The 14,415-nt window shown below is 40.2% G+C and overlaps 1 protein-coding gene across 1 annotated transcript; it reads right to left on the bottom strand.

Annotated features, from left to right (window-relative positions):
• Positions 1 to 4,701: 4,701 nt before the first annotated feature.
• Positions 4,702 to 5,325, bottom strand: LOC120073641 (uncharacterized). Its single transcript, XM_090312010.1, has one exon. It carries the CDS (start codon positions 5,323 to 5,325, stop codon positions 4,702 to 4,704), a length of 624 nt encoding a protein of 207 aa, XP_090168136.1.
• Between the last annotated feature and the right edge of the window lie 9,090 nt (positions 5,326 to 14,415).

The raw sequence follows: 14,415 nt of genomic DNA, 5'->3' as shown, positions 1-14,415 counted from the left end.
AGGTAGATGTTCCTTAACTTAACTTTATCTTTGGTTTAACATTAACATAGTTATAAATTTGAGTTGTTTGGATTTAGGTGTGGACGTATGAGATCCTTTCGTCAATATCAGGGAACGTTGCCACTCGAAAGAGCAAGGTAGCCATTCCTCGTATATTACGGTGGTCATGCTCCCACTCGGTGTCATTTAAAGCACTCGAGAAAGACATTTTTTAGTCTGAAAATGTAAGTGTAATCTATGTAGCCACAGTATGTTTATTCGGTAGTTAAATGTACACTAACCATCTTATTGGGTTCCTTAATGCAGACAAAAGTCAAATAGGGTCTTGTCATGTCCGATGCTAAGAAGAAGTTTTGGGACACCCCAATTGATAGATGGGTCGTAAGACAAGCACACTCCGACATCGAGAGTTCAAGGAGCTCTAGTAGTTCAAATAGTGGCAGTAGTTTAGAAGGTGGGGAAGGTGAACAACAGGGTAATTCAGAAGGTGGAGTGAAGGATGACGAATCTGATGAGGACCAAAACATCCACCAGCCTACTTACACCTTTAGCGAGGATATGTTTCATGATGTGCTGGTGGGTAACGTACGTCCTGAGTCTGAGGAAGAGTGTTCTGTCCCGGAGGTTTCGGGCCATAAGAAGGGAGGTAATGTTGATCCTGGTGTATATGCGTACCTGCGAAGCATTGACAGCTCAATATCGAGCTTGGATGCCTGTATATCGAACCTAGAGATGGACATGAGAGACATGAAACCACAATTGTCAACTATTTTGTCTCTATTACAGTCTGTGAAGGGTTCCATGGTGTTTGAGGCGACGAGGTCTCCTACTCTACAGACAGGCCATGATGCCACTATGTCCCTCATCCCGACTGTACGTAGGTCACCTAGCCCACCTCCACCTAAGTCACCTACACCACCTCCACCTAAGTCACCTACCCCACCTCCACCTAAGTCACCGATCCCACCTTCACCTCTCAATTCATCTGTACAACTTGATATCACGACCTCTTCTAACACCCTACATCTCGATTCACATGTATGATCATTATGTGATTCGAAAATTTCTTTCTTCATATTTGTTATTCAACATGTTCAGCATTTTGTTATATTTCTGTAGGTTATGGTCGAGAGTAGAAAAACAACACGTAAGAGGAAGGTCATTGATAAGTACACACCTTCCGTTGAACCAAAAAAAGAAAATAACAAAAGAGAAGGAAATTAAGGTTCAACATCCTTTGGATCGTCCAAATATTAAGTACCCTCTCCTTGGGGTACCTACGATACAGTTTAAAGCAACGATCCAATACTCCTTGGAGCATGAGGTTCCAGCTGCTATATTGAAAGAAATGGTGAACTGGATTGTCAATAAGAATACGGACAACGAGGTTCGAGAAAATGCAGTTTGGCCATTATCCAAAACCTTTTTCTAGGAGTTGACTGAACCAAGTTCATGGGCTGAGTGTGACGTAAGTTTACGATCCTTGTCCTTTTTACCAAGTACATACAGTTATAAACCCTCTCCTAACGTATATCTTGTTCTAGATGCAGACCCTAAATATCCTATTTGAGTTCATGAAAGATAAATTCTATAGGCGACCAGACATGTGTATGGCTTGCTTCACCATCCTGCCAATTGGAATAACGGTAACCATTTACTGTACTTTTGAATAGGAATACGTTGGTTGACTATTATGTGTTTTAATATTTCTTTTCTTCGTGTAGAGTCACCTAAATTCTCGAGATGGGGTCTACAAACATATTAAGAATAAGTCGACCTTGGATGCTGCCATAGCATGGGCAGATGAGACGTTACCGGATTATGTCATGGGTAAATTTCATGTCAAGTGGTTAGATGTGGACTTCGTATACATGACAACAAACATTTATCAGCATTGGATGTTGATAGCATTCGATCTAAATAGAGGCCGATTGTTCGTATTTGATTCACTATCGTCCATGACATCAAAGAAGAAGCTAAAGTCTTTCCTTGAACCGTTGACTTACACCCTACCATCGCTTCTTCACTACTGTGACTTGAAATGTTGGAAGCTGGACATCGAAACGTCTTATTGGAGGATATCCCGACCTACCTTTATGAATACACAACACGGGTCATTAGATTGTAGAATATTTGTTGTAAAATTCTTAGAACATTTAGTGACTGGTAGTGCCCCATTTGTAATAACTCAGGATACGATGACTGACTTTAGGATGCAATTGGCATGTCAATTGTGGACGAACACTCTATATTATTAACGTACATGTATATTATGTATATTATGTATATTATTGATGTAATTTTACTAACATGTTATTTAAATTGTTAGTGTAGAACTACCATGAATATAGAAGATTCATTCATGAATAGCCAACAAGTTAAATTAAACTTATAAAAGGAAGAGCGAGATAAGCGAAATCTGAAAGGATTCATGAATAGACAAACTAGACGATCGTTTATAGCCTCTACACGTTCACTTAGTAACACTAGACGATCGCCCACAAACACCCCGCGATCGTTTACATATTACAACACAATTGCTTACCAACTACTGCACGATCACAGGTCTCTACTACACGATCGCTTAAAAGAAGTAAACAATAATCATTAATTACACTTATAAAAGGGAGAGTGAGATACGCGAGAGCGAGATACGTGAGATGGGCTTAAAAAATACTCCGCGATCGCTTACAAACTTCTACATGATCACTTATACTTTATTACACGATCGCTTACAGATTACAACATGATCACTTACCAACTACTACACGATCACAAGCCTTTGTTACATGATTGCTTAGAAGTAGTAAACGATAATCATTAATTACACTTATAAAAGGGAGAGCGAGATATGCGAGATGGGTTTACAAAATACTCCGCGATCGCTTACAAACCCCTACACGATCGCTTATAATTTATTACACGATCACTTACAGATTACAACACGATCGCTTACCAACTACCACACAATCACAGGGCTCTGCTACACGATCGCTTAGAAGAAGTAAACGATAATCATTAATTACACTTATAAAATGGAGAGTGAGATACATGAGATGGGCTTACAAAATACTCTGCGATCGCTTACAAACTCCTACACGATCCCTTATACTTTATTACACGATCGCTTACAGATTACAACACGATTGCTTACCAACTACTACACGATCACAGGGCTCCGCTACATGATCACTTAAAAGAAGTAAACGATAATCATTAATTACACTTATAAAAGGGAGAGCGAGATACACGAGATGGGCTTACAAAATATTCTGCGATTGCTTACAAACCCCTACACGATCGCTTATAATTTATTACACGGTCGCTTACAGATTACAACATGATCGCTTACCAACTACTACACGATCACAGGGCTCCGCAACACGATCGCTTAGAAGAAGTAAACGATAATCATTAATTACACTTATAAAAGGGAGAGCGAGGTGAGCGAGAGCGAGATTAGTGAGAACGAGATGGGCGAGAGTGAGATTAGCGAGAGTGAGATTAGCGAGAGCGAGATGGGCGAGAGTGAGATTCGCGAGAGCGAGACGTTTCTAGAATGGTTCACGAATAGCCAACAATTTAATTACACTTATAAAAGGGAGAACGAGATATCTGAAGAGATTCATGAATAGACAAACTCTAGTAATCAAACTTATAAGCGAGACATTTTAAAAGGGATTACAAGTGATAGCGAGATTAGCGATGGTGAGATTAGCGATGACGAGATTAGTGAGAGCGAGATTCGCGAGAGCGAGACGTTTCCCGAATGGTTCACGAATAGCCAACAATTTAATTAATATTTGAAGAGATTTGTGAATAGACAAGTGGCACATAGAAAATTACAGTTTTGAGGATTAAAGTGGCACATAGTTACAGTAATGAGGATTCGTGAATAGACAAGTGGCCCATAGACAATTACAATGGACCGACATTTGAATCATTTGTATTAGAATCAATAGGTCGCCCAAACATCAGTAGTTCACTGCAGTTTTGTCGATTATGCCCGTAGTTCCCACACCTACCATATTTTATTTGTCTGCGTTGTTCTCCTCTTGATGGTATTCTTTGTACTCTTCGTCGCCTGACCTGTACCACTCTTCTAGAAGGTGCAATATGCTTTTCCACATATCCCGAAGGTCTCTTCCATTCAGATATGTGATCAAATGGATTTACAGGCTCTGCATAAGCAGCCATGAGGGAGTCAATGCTATAGAATGGACTGCACAAACCATGGATGGGGATGTTTCATTCTCACGCAGCCACAATCGCATGCGAACATAGGATACCGAGTGAGTCAAATTCCTTGCATGTGCATTCCTTTGTATGGAGGTTCACAATACCATCTAATCGATTGTCCTGCACATGGATCCTATAACAATCAATCGGCTCAACTCGATATCGTCTACTTTTGTCACACTCAGTTGCTAATCGGTTTTCACAATAGTCCGAGTGTGATTTCGTTCGAGATGCCCAATAATTTCTCTATTCATAAAACCATGACTGGATGAGGCCTCGAACGTGTTCCAACAAGCACATTATGGGTAGCTGTCGATATTCTTTAGTCAATGAATTGAAACACTCTGCACTATTGGACGTCATGTTATCGTATCTTCATTTTGTTTGGTAAACATGCGCCCACCTTTCAAGACCAATATCCTTCAAATATTTCGATATTGCACCATTTCAAAAAGTACGTAGTTAGTCCCAGTGTGCTTGGAACTCTGACATGCAAAATGCCCTGGCTGCATCCTTGAACATTCCAACAATCGTACTGTCCTTAAAGTTGGAAAGAATATTATTTTTTAGGCGGTAGATGCACAATCCATGAAATGCTATGGAAAAAACTGCATGAATGGCATTGCCAATAGATACCGCTCGATCGGGCACAAACACCAAGTTAGGGGGTTCTCCAATGACACACTTCAAGTTTGACATAAACCACTTCCAAGCTCGATCAGTTTCATTGTCCCCTATGTCATATGCTAGTGGGTAAACTTGGTTGTTGCCATCCATGGAGACGCCGACCAACATGGTCCCTTTGTATTTTCCTTTCAAATGCGATCCATTAACAATTATCACAGGTCGACAACTTGAAAAACCTCTAATACAAGGTCCTAATGCCATAAGCATGTACTTGAAATGGACATCATTTTCAAGTTCGATTTCAAACCTTGTAGCTGGATTCTCCATCTTTAACGCTTCACCATATGCATGTAAAACAGCGTACGACTCTTCCAGAGTACCCCTGACGAGAGCATAAGTGGTTTCCCTTGCACGCCACGCCTTATCGTAACTTATGTTTACGCCGTACTCTTTTCTCATATCCTCGATGATGTGACAAGGTTTATAAACACGTCCTATGCTTGTAAACTTGTCTTTGATTAGTTCATCAACTACCGTAGTCGTTTCTTGTCTATGGTCATGATTTAAAATTCCAATAGAACATGTGTGGGATTGCATATACTTCGTGATCTTAAATATGTCACACCCAGGAATTTTAACTGCACGAAAGCTCCATTTACAATTATCCTCTATACATTTAACAGTAAACAAAGACTTAGTTGACTTCCTTACCTTATATTCAAAATTATTGTTTATGCACAGAATAGACAATCTCATTTTTCAATCACTCTTACTAAAAAAAAATTGACCAACTTCAACTTCTGTCTCGGATGAAGAGGTGCCAGGCATAATCAATTCCCCTCTACGACATGAAGACATGGAATTCAATCCTGCTGATCTCTCAGTAACAACCACTACAGGTCTATACACCTCTGAAGGACCATAGTTGATAACTTGTAGAAATACAAGTTATTTATAAAGTTTTATTTAGATTATGTGGCAAAAAGAAGGAAAAGTTGCATCGACCGTATAGAAATTGGCTTAGAAACGCGAAAGTTGTAAAGTGTCGTAAGCACACCCGTTAACCCCGTTGCGATGGCAAAATGGAATGTCCAAGTCTTTGTTTTGCAGGAAAATAGGTCACCACATGCGACAACCGCTCGAGGAAAAAAATGAACAACGTATCCACATTGCATGCGACAATCGATCAAGAACGAAAAAGAACAATGCAATTGCAGCACATGCGACGATCGATCATGAACTCAAACGATCAACGCATTTCCACTGCATGTGGCAATCGATAAAAGATCAAAGCAATTACACCGCATGCGGCGATCAATCGAAGATGTAAAGAGCAATGCATTCGCAAGGACTTCTGATATTGTACAACTTTTCTGTTGTATGATTCTGACAAATTGAACGTGGAGCAGAGCGGACGTTTCCACTATGCCATGGTAGGAATTATCAGCTTTACAGAGCAGGACCACTAATGCAGAAGGAGCCAAGGTCTATAAATAGCTTCATTAAATTCAAAGAAAGGAGGCTGGTCTGAAGAGACAATTCATAGAAATCGGGGGAAAAAGACGAGACAAGACCAAAAGGTAAGTCTCTGGAGCAAGCAATTATTTCCATTCCCGAAGAAGAAGCTCTGTGCAAAGGGTCACTTCTACCTAGAAAACAAGCCTGAGAGGGAAGTTTTCCACTCCATTTCTACCACACGCCGGCAAGCAAATCGTCTCCGATCGAGATCCATGTCAAGACATTGACACTCTTTCCGTATTTGTTCTTATTTTCTATTCATCCACTGTGTTCATCTCTAATATTTCATTCACTATCTGTAACAAACGCTTATCCTTAGATTTCAATGTCATTATCATATTCATCATCATCTCTTTGTTCTTCACCTTATATTCATCATCCATTTCTTTCATCATGTGTAACTCATCCCCCAAGGTAAAGGGGAAGGATTAAGCGAGTAAGTTAATCTTTGTTGAAGAAATCGGCTAAGTTTAGCTAAAGCATGCTCGATGGCATCTTCACCTATGAGAGCAGAAGTGAAGATGTTATTCCGCCTCTCGAAAGAAGGTTGGAAGAATGCGTTAACTAAAGCGAGAAGTATTTCCAGAGATGGAAATGACCTTGCGTTCATCACGTGCATCCCTGTTTCACCATAGACATATAGGAACGCGGCCGATCACTAAGAGGTGTACGCCAAGAGAAAACGAAACCTTAATTGCATCCTCAACAAGATTGACGAACTTGCGATGTCCTTTCCCTCAACCCTTTCTTTTTCTGACTCATTTCACAAGACTTGCCACCGCATTCACCAGACACTTTTGCACATCTTCACAGTCAGTCCTCAACTTGTATATTATTTGTTTATTCATTTATTGATCACCGCATTCTACTTTATCGCACTTTACTTATCACCGCAATTTATTTTATCATCGCATTTTATTTTACCGCACTTTTTTTTATCATCGCATTCTATTCTTTATCGCAATTTTACTTTTCATCGCATTTTACTTTTCACAAATCAATTCTTTATTCTTTATGTTAACTGGTTGCATGTACCACATTAGTATCGCACTAATCACAACAATCCCTGTGTTCGACCTCAGATCACTCTGAGAAACTTGCGTTGGAATTATACTTGGTTCCAGCGTAAGAAAACTTGTGACACGCACACTACACGAATGCATACTACAAACGCATATCATTATCATCGCATACATATAGAACGTAGTATCACATTATCATTGTCGTAAAGCGCATACGTACGTCAGCAACCTAATAAGTTGTTGACGATACACAATCAACGCATTAAATTTTATTATAACAAGTTTTTGGTGCCGTTGCCGGGGACAAGAAGTTGAATCATCACATCATAAATCATAGCGCAAACATTTCTCACAACTTTGTATTTTTCTGACTAACCACATAGATAATTCATAGCAAATAACACTGTTTTACCTTTATACTTCAAGACTCTGCTCAATACATTCTTTTCAAAATTTTGACTATTGTTTTTGTCCTATTTTGCCCAAAATAATGACGCAATGAAAACCTTGCGCATCTCTAAATTTGGGGGTGGGGAGGTCTAGCAGATGCATCAAGCGTATGCGTTATCTTAAAATATGCGTTCATCAATATTGTCCAAAAAAAAAAAAAATCATATAAACTCCAATGTCAGCGCAAGGGGAAAATCCCAACCTGATAAGAGTTAAGTCATGAAAGGAACCTGCTAGTAGTTGGATGTTTGCATGACACACATGGGAGCAAGTCAAAACGAATGTGGGTTTCCAGGAACGATGCAATATGAAAAGAAAGAAAAATGAAAAAAAAAAAAAAAAAGAAAAAGAAAAATAAGAATATAAGAGACAACTCTTCTGACCAGCAAAAGTAAAACTTAGTTGAAAATCAAGAGTTGAAGTTGAGATTGGCACACAACCGTAGTTGGATGTTCACATGACACCTGTGGGAACAAGCCAAAACGAAGAGCGTAACCATGATCAACAGTCTCTAATAAAATGATGTAAACTAGATCACCCCATATAGACGTAGCAAGTTGTTTTTGCAAGAAGGGTTAAACATTATTTTCAAAACAAAGAAGGGAATTTTTTAGTAGAGGTTTGTTGTATAAAAGAATAAAGTAGAGCATGTTTATGAATTATTAAAGGATAGAAGGAAATTGCGTTGTTAAGTAATGTTGCCTAGGTGGAGCACTCGGAGCAACCAATCGACGCAAAGTTAGGATAAGAATTGAACAATATTGCCTTACTCGAACATATGCTCGAGGACAAGCATATATCTAAATTTGGGGGTGTGATAACTTGTAGAAATACAAGTTATTTCTACTGTTTTATTTAGATATTGCGGCTAAAAGAAAGAAAAGTTGCGTCGATATTATATAAATTGGCTAAGAAATGCGAAAATTATAAAATTTCATAAATACACCCACTGAAACCATTGCGATGATAGAATAGAATGCTTCATTTTCTATTTTGCAGGTAATCAGTCACCGCATGCGTTCATGACTCAAAGACGAAATAAAAAAAAGCATCTACGTCGCATTGCGCCCATCAATAAAAAACGAAGAGATGATCAACGCACTGACGGCATATGCGACAATCGATCAAGAGCTTTAGCGATCAGCGCAATTTAAACCGCATGCGATAATAGAAAACAACACCGCATGCGGCGATAGATCGAAGATGTGAAGAGCAACGAATTTGCGGAAGATTCTGACAAATGTACAGCTTTCTATTGTGCATTTCTGCGGGTTGATTGCGTAACAGAAGGAACTTCTCATTCCGCCATTTCAGGAACTACCATAACTATATAGTGGGGACCACAGAGTCAAAGAGCCAAGTCTCACCTATAAATAGCTTCTTCAAATTCATACTTGATATACATGTATACATAGAAACGTGCATATACTGATCCTGAGAGAGAGGTTGGTCTGAAGCGACTGTCCAAAGTAGATCCAGGAGAACCACGAGACAAGGCCGAGAGGTGAGTCTTCGAGTAGAGAATCCTTCCAATTCCCGTAGTTGAAGCTCTGTGTGAAGGTCAATTCTACCGGGAAAGCAAGCCTGAGAGAGAAGCTTTCCTCTCCACCACTTCCACACACTGGTAAGCACAATCTTCGTTCGGGATTTGTGTCAAGACATTGACACTATTTCTATATTTTTTTCTAATCTCTATTTCATCATCTGTATTCATCTTCTCTCATCTTTCGTTCACAACATGTATCAAACGCTTAATTTTAGAATTAAATGTTATGATAGCCACCATTGTCATGTCTCTGTCTCTTTCCGTACATCCATAATCTATTTTCTCCATGATGTGTTCTTAATCCCCTGGGTAAATAGAAAGAATTAAGCGAGTGAGTTAAATTGTGTTAAGGAAATAATTAAGTTTATCAAAAGCATGCTCGACGGCATCTTCACTTGTGAGAGCAGAAGTGAAGATGTTATTCCGCCTATGGAGAGAAGGTTGGAAGAATGCGTTAAATAAAGCAAGAAGTATTTCCAGAGATGGAAACAACCTTGCGTTCATCACATTCATCCCTGTTTCACCATAGAGATATGGGGACGCAGTCGATCACCGAGAGGTGTACACCAAGGGAAAGCGGAACCTTAGTTGCATCTTTAACGCAATTGACAAACTTGCGATGTTTTTACTATTTACTCTTTCTCTTTCTGCTTCATTCATAAAGACTTGCCATCCCATATATCGATTCTTTGTACAACTTCACAGTCAGTTCTCGACCTCAGTATCATGTATCTTGTATCTTGTATCATATTAGTTTAAGATTTTACTTTATCAACGCAATTTTTATTTCATCGCAATTTATATTCCTGTATAAACCCCCATTCTTTATTCATTGTTAAAAATCGGTCGCATGTAGCACATAAGTAACGCATTAACGAAAACAATCCCTGTGTTCGACCTCGGATCATTCTGAGAAACTTGTGTTGGAATTATACTTGGTTTCAGCACAAAGAAACTTGTGACACACATTACTTCACCGCATACTATGAGCACAGCACTATCAACGCATATACTTAGACGTAGTATCGCATAAAATTCTCTTTATCGCAAAGCACTCAGCACATCATTCATTTCATTCACAAACCATGCGTTAGAGTTAGATAAAGAAAAAGAGATTAAATTTATTTCATCAAGTTTATGGCAATATGAACTTGAATCATTTTCATCATCAGTAGTATGTATAAGTGATACATAACATACACATCAGCGGATAACATTCCATTTTTATCGGTACAGGTATTTGAGAGTATTTTGAGAAATTTAGAAAAAGATGGGGGTTACCAGAGGCAGAAGTAGTGAACCAACCCCTACCGTCAGAGGAAGAGTTGGCAGTGGCTTTGCGGAGACTGGCCCTTGCCATTTCGGATCCTAAGAAGACTGTCTCAATAGACACCAATGACGGACCCATCAAGGCTGTTTTGGAGGTTGTAGAGGCGAAGAATCAGTCAAGAACGGCTGAAGAGAAGGAGAAGAGAAAAAGTGAAGAAAAATGGGCAGAAGAAGATGAAGAGGGCGGAAAGTTTAGATTTTGACGGAGAATCAACCACCGCAAGGGTGGAAGAAGGGGTGTCAACGCAAGTTAGAGCATTAGCACAACTACCAGCTTCATCGCTGCATACCAGATTAGCTGTGTTTGAAGACAGAGAAGACTCTAACATCACCCCTCTAATGTGGCGTCGCAAGGGTCCACAAGTGACCCAACATTCTTTCAATGCATAGTAGAGGAGGAGGAGAAAAGAAAAAGAAAATTAGAAGAGAAGAAAGAGAAGATGTCACGTGCGCCCCAAATCATCGCAGCAGGCGATTTGGCCAGAAAACTTCACGATGAGGCCGTTCGCCATGACAACGCAAGGGCGGAAGAAGAAGAAAGAAGAAGGCTCGAGGATGAGCAGAGCATTGCGCTCGCCTCGGAGCAATTTGAAAGAGAAATAAGAGAAGAAGAAGAAGTAGAGAAGAAGGAAAAAAGGAGAAAGAACGACGCCACAAAGCAAATGTGTAGAGTGTCAGAGAGAGAAAGAGAAAGGAAGTGGAAGAGTGGGAAAGGGAAAAAGAAGAGCGATGCAAGGCGAGGGAACGCAAACAAAGACAAAAATTCCGCCTTGCGTCTGCTCAAGAAAAGGGCAAAGCGAAAGTGGAAAGCAGCAAACTTGCGTCGACCAGGAGGCGCCCAGCAACCAAGAAAGAAAATGATGACTTATGGATGGAAATGGGCTTCTTCCCTGCGTTGGCGCCACTATTGGATTCATCAACAGCGTTGTGGTGGAACATGTGTGGGAAACTTTCCCCCAATGTCCATCCATCGTTTTTCCATCGATAGCGAAGGCTTTCTACCATGGCTAGCTCCATCACACCGAAGATGCAGTGATCATTGAAGGAAGCGTAGTGCCATTCAGCCCAAAGGACATCAATGAGCTCTATTAGTTGAAGACTCTCCCGAAAGCACTGGGTAACAAGCTGATTGATGATCCTGAAGAAGAGAATATGGAGAATGCGCTGAAATTATTAACGCAACCGGGCACCAAGTGGTCGGTGTCATTAACAGGCATAAGAACCCTCGCCTCCAACAAGCAGCTGCCAGAAGCGCGACTTTGGGTCTATTTGGAGAAACGGCGACTCATCCCAACTACGCATGACAAAACAATATCAAAGGATCGAGTTATGGCCGCACACTGCAAAGCGCGCGACATTCCGATCAATGTGGGCTAGCTTATTGCGAACTAGATTCAAGGTTTTCTTGGCCATGTAAGAGGTCAATACTTCTTCTCGTGGACAATTTTGAGCTATGCCTCTCTGTGGGCGAAGGCATTGACGAAGAGCCCATGCTTTAAGTTCACGGCATCATCCACACGAAGATCCTGAGAATGCTTCTCAAGGATTCACCATATTACCCCGAGCTTCCAACAAAAAGGTCCCTCGTTGATTTAAATGCACCGCAACCGCCAAAACCAAAGAAGCAGCACCACAATGAAAAAGGAACGAAAATCGTCCAAGGAAGTTCACTGCAGAAGTAAACTAGTCTAACTTTGGACCGTTTGCCTTTAGTCATTCGCCCATCAAGCCCTCCAAATGAACCTCTTTCCCCTCTTCCTGAAATTTCACAAACCTCCTCTTTGCCGCCAACTCCAACCCCGCATCTCTCGCACCGCCCCCTCCTCTCGCCATCCATCTCCATCCTACTTTGCACCACCAACATCGTCGTATGTTGATGACCCATACGGTTTTGGAGCAGACCCTTCCACTCAATCTCAAACCGATGCTGGTGAAACATCGATGGCGCAACCCACCACCACATCCCTTGCTGTTGCCTTAGAAGATATGCGGGTCTTGTTATCTCAAGAGCTCACCTTCTTCCACCATTCATTAACGAAGTTGTGAGAGAGCAATGCAATGTTGCGGCAGGTGATGGTCAATATTCAATGCAACATTTTTACCATTCGCCTGAATCAACGACAGATGGCCGAGCACAACCATGAGTACTTCAATTTCTTAACTGCATATCCACATGGTCCCATGGTGCCTCAACATCTGCAGCAACCTCTGCAATTTCAAGAAGCACCTCAAAGAACTCCTCTGCAACATCCTCCTCATCAAGAGCCCCCGCCGCAACTCTAAAATTGGGGGTGTACCACCTTCTCCACAATTTTGCATTTTTTTTACGGCCATTCATTTTTTATAGTTAGCTATACCTTGTATTCTTTTGTACATACTTATAATTTTGTGTTGCGATAATTATAATTCTTTGTGTACTTAGACAAATTTTATACAACTGAGTAATCATTCTTTCCTTATGCATTGGCCTCTTTATTTTTATCATCCTTTGTCAATTTTTGCGGTAATTCTTTTCTTTTCTTTTGCCTTGTTTATTTGCACTGCCATGATGAGTAGTATGCGTAACCTTAGCAAAATTACTTTATTTTCATTTTCTGCCTAACACTTAGACAATTCATCGCAATAGCTCTCCTTTACCTTCTCTATTACAAGATTCTGCTCAAATCTTCTTTTCAAAATTTTTGACTAAATGTTTTGTCTTTTCTGTCCAAAACAACGCAATGAGGACCTTGCGCACCTCTAAATTTGGGGGTGGGGAATGTCTGAGCAGATGTGATCATATCAGGAAAATTTTGACCAAGTGTTTTGTCTTTTCTGTCCAAAAATGCGTTCATCGTCGTCAAAAAATATAAAAAATAAAACTCCGCTGTCAACGCAAGGGAATATCCCAACCTAATAAGAGTTAAGTCGTGAAAGGAACGTGTTCGTAGATAGAGGTTTGCATGACACTCGTAGGAGCAAGCCAAAATGAAGGTAGGTTACCAGGATCGACACAATGCAAAAAGAAAAAAAAAAGAGAGATAGAAAATAAAAAGAAAAGAGACAACTCCATGACCAGCAAAAGTAAAACTTGGCTAAGGATCAAGAGTTGAAGTTGAGCTTGGTACACAACCGAAGTTGGATGCTCGTATGACACCCATGGGAGCAAGCCAAAACGAAGGGTGTAACCATGATCAACGTTCTCTATAGGATGACGCAAACTAGGCCACCGCATAAAAGATACACTTCGTTGTTTTCGCAAGAAGAGGTAAAACATTCTGTTCAAAACAATAAGAGAACTTTGGGCAGAGGTTTGTCTTAGATAAGAATAAAGTAGAGCATGTTGAAAAAATGTCAATGAATAGAAGGAACTTGTAGGTTTGAGAAATTGTGTAGAGGTGGAGCATTCGGAGTAGCCGATCGACGCAAAGTTACGATAGAATTTGAGCTGAATTGCCTTAGTCGAGTATATGCTTGAGGAAAAGCATATTTCTAAATTTGGGGGTATGATAACTTGTAGAAATACTAGTTATTTATACCATTTTATTTAGATTATGCAGAGAAGAAAAATTTGCGTCGACCGTATAGAAATTGGCTTAGAAACACGAAAATTGTAAAGTGTCGTAAACACACCCGCTAACCCCATTGTAATGGAAAAATGGAATGTCCAAGTCTTTGTTTTGCAGGAAAATAGGTCACCGCATG

This window comes from Benincasa hispida, chromosome 3 (genome assembly GCF_027475165.1).
Source record: "Benincasa hispida cultivar pf3 chromosome 3, pf3_genome.v1.1, whole genome shotgun sequence".
Lineage (NCBI taxonomy): Eukaryota > Viridiplantae > Streptophyta > Magnoliopsida > Cucurbitales > Cucurbitaceae > Benincasa > Benincasa hispida.
This window is presented reverse-complemented; position numbering and strand designations above follow the sequence as displayed.

Bases quoted from the DNA above. Each gene is read 5' to 3' on its own strand.
- LOC120073641 (XM_090312010.1), bottom strand. From the start codon at position 5,325: ATGAGAAAAGAGTACGGCGTAAACATAAGTTACGATAAGGCGTGGCGT.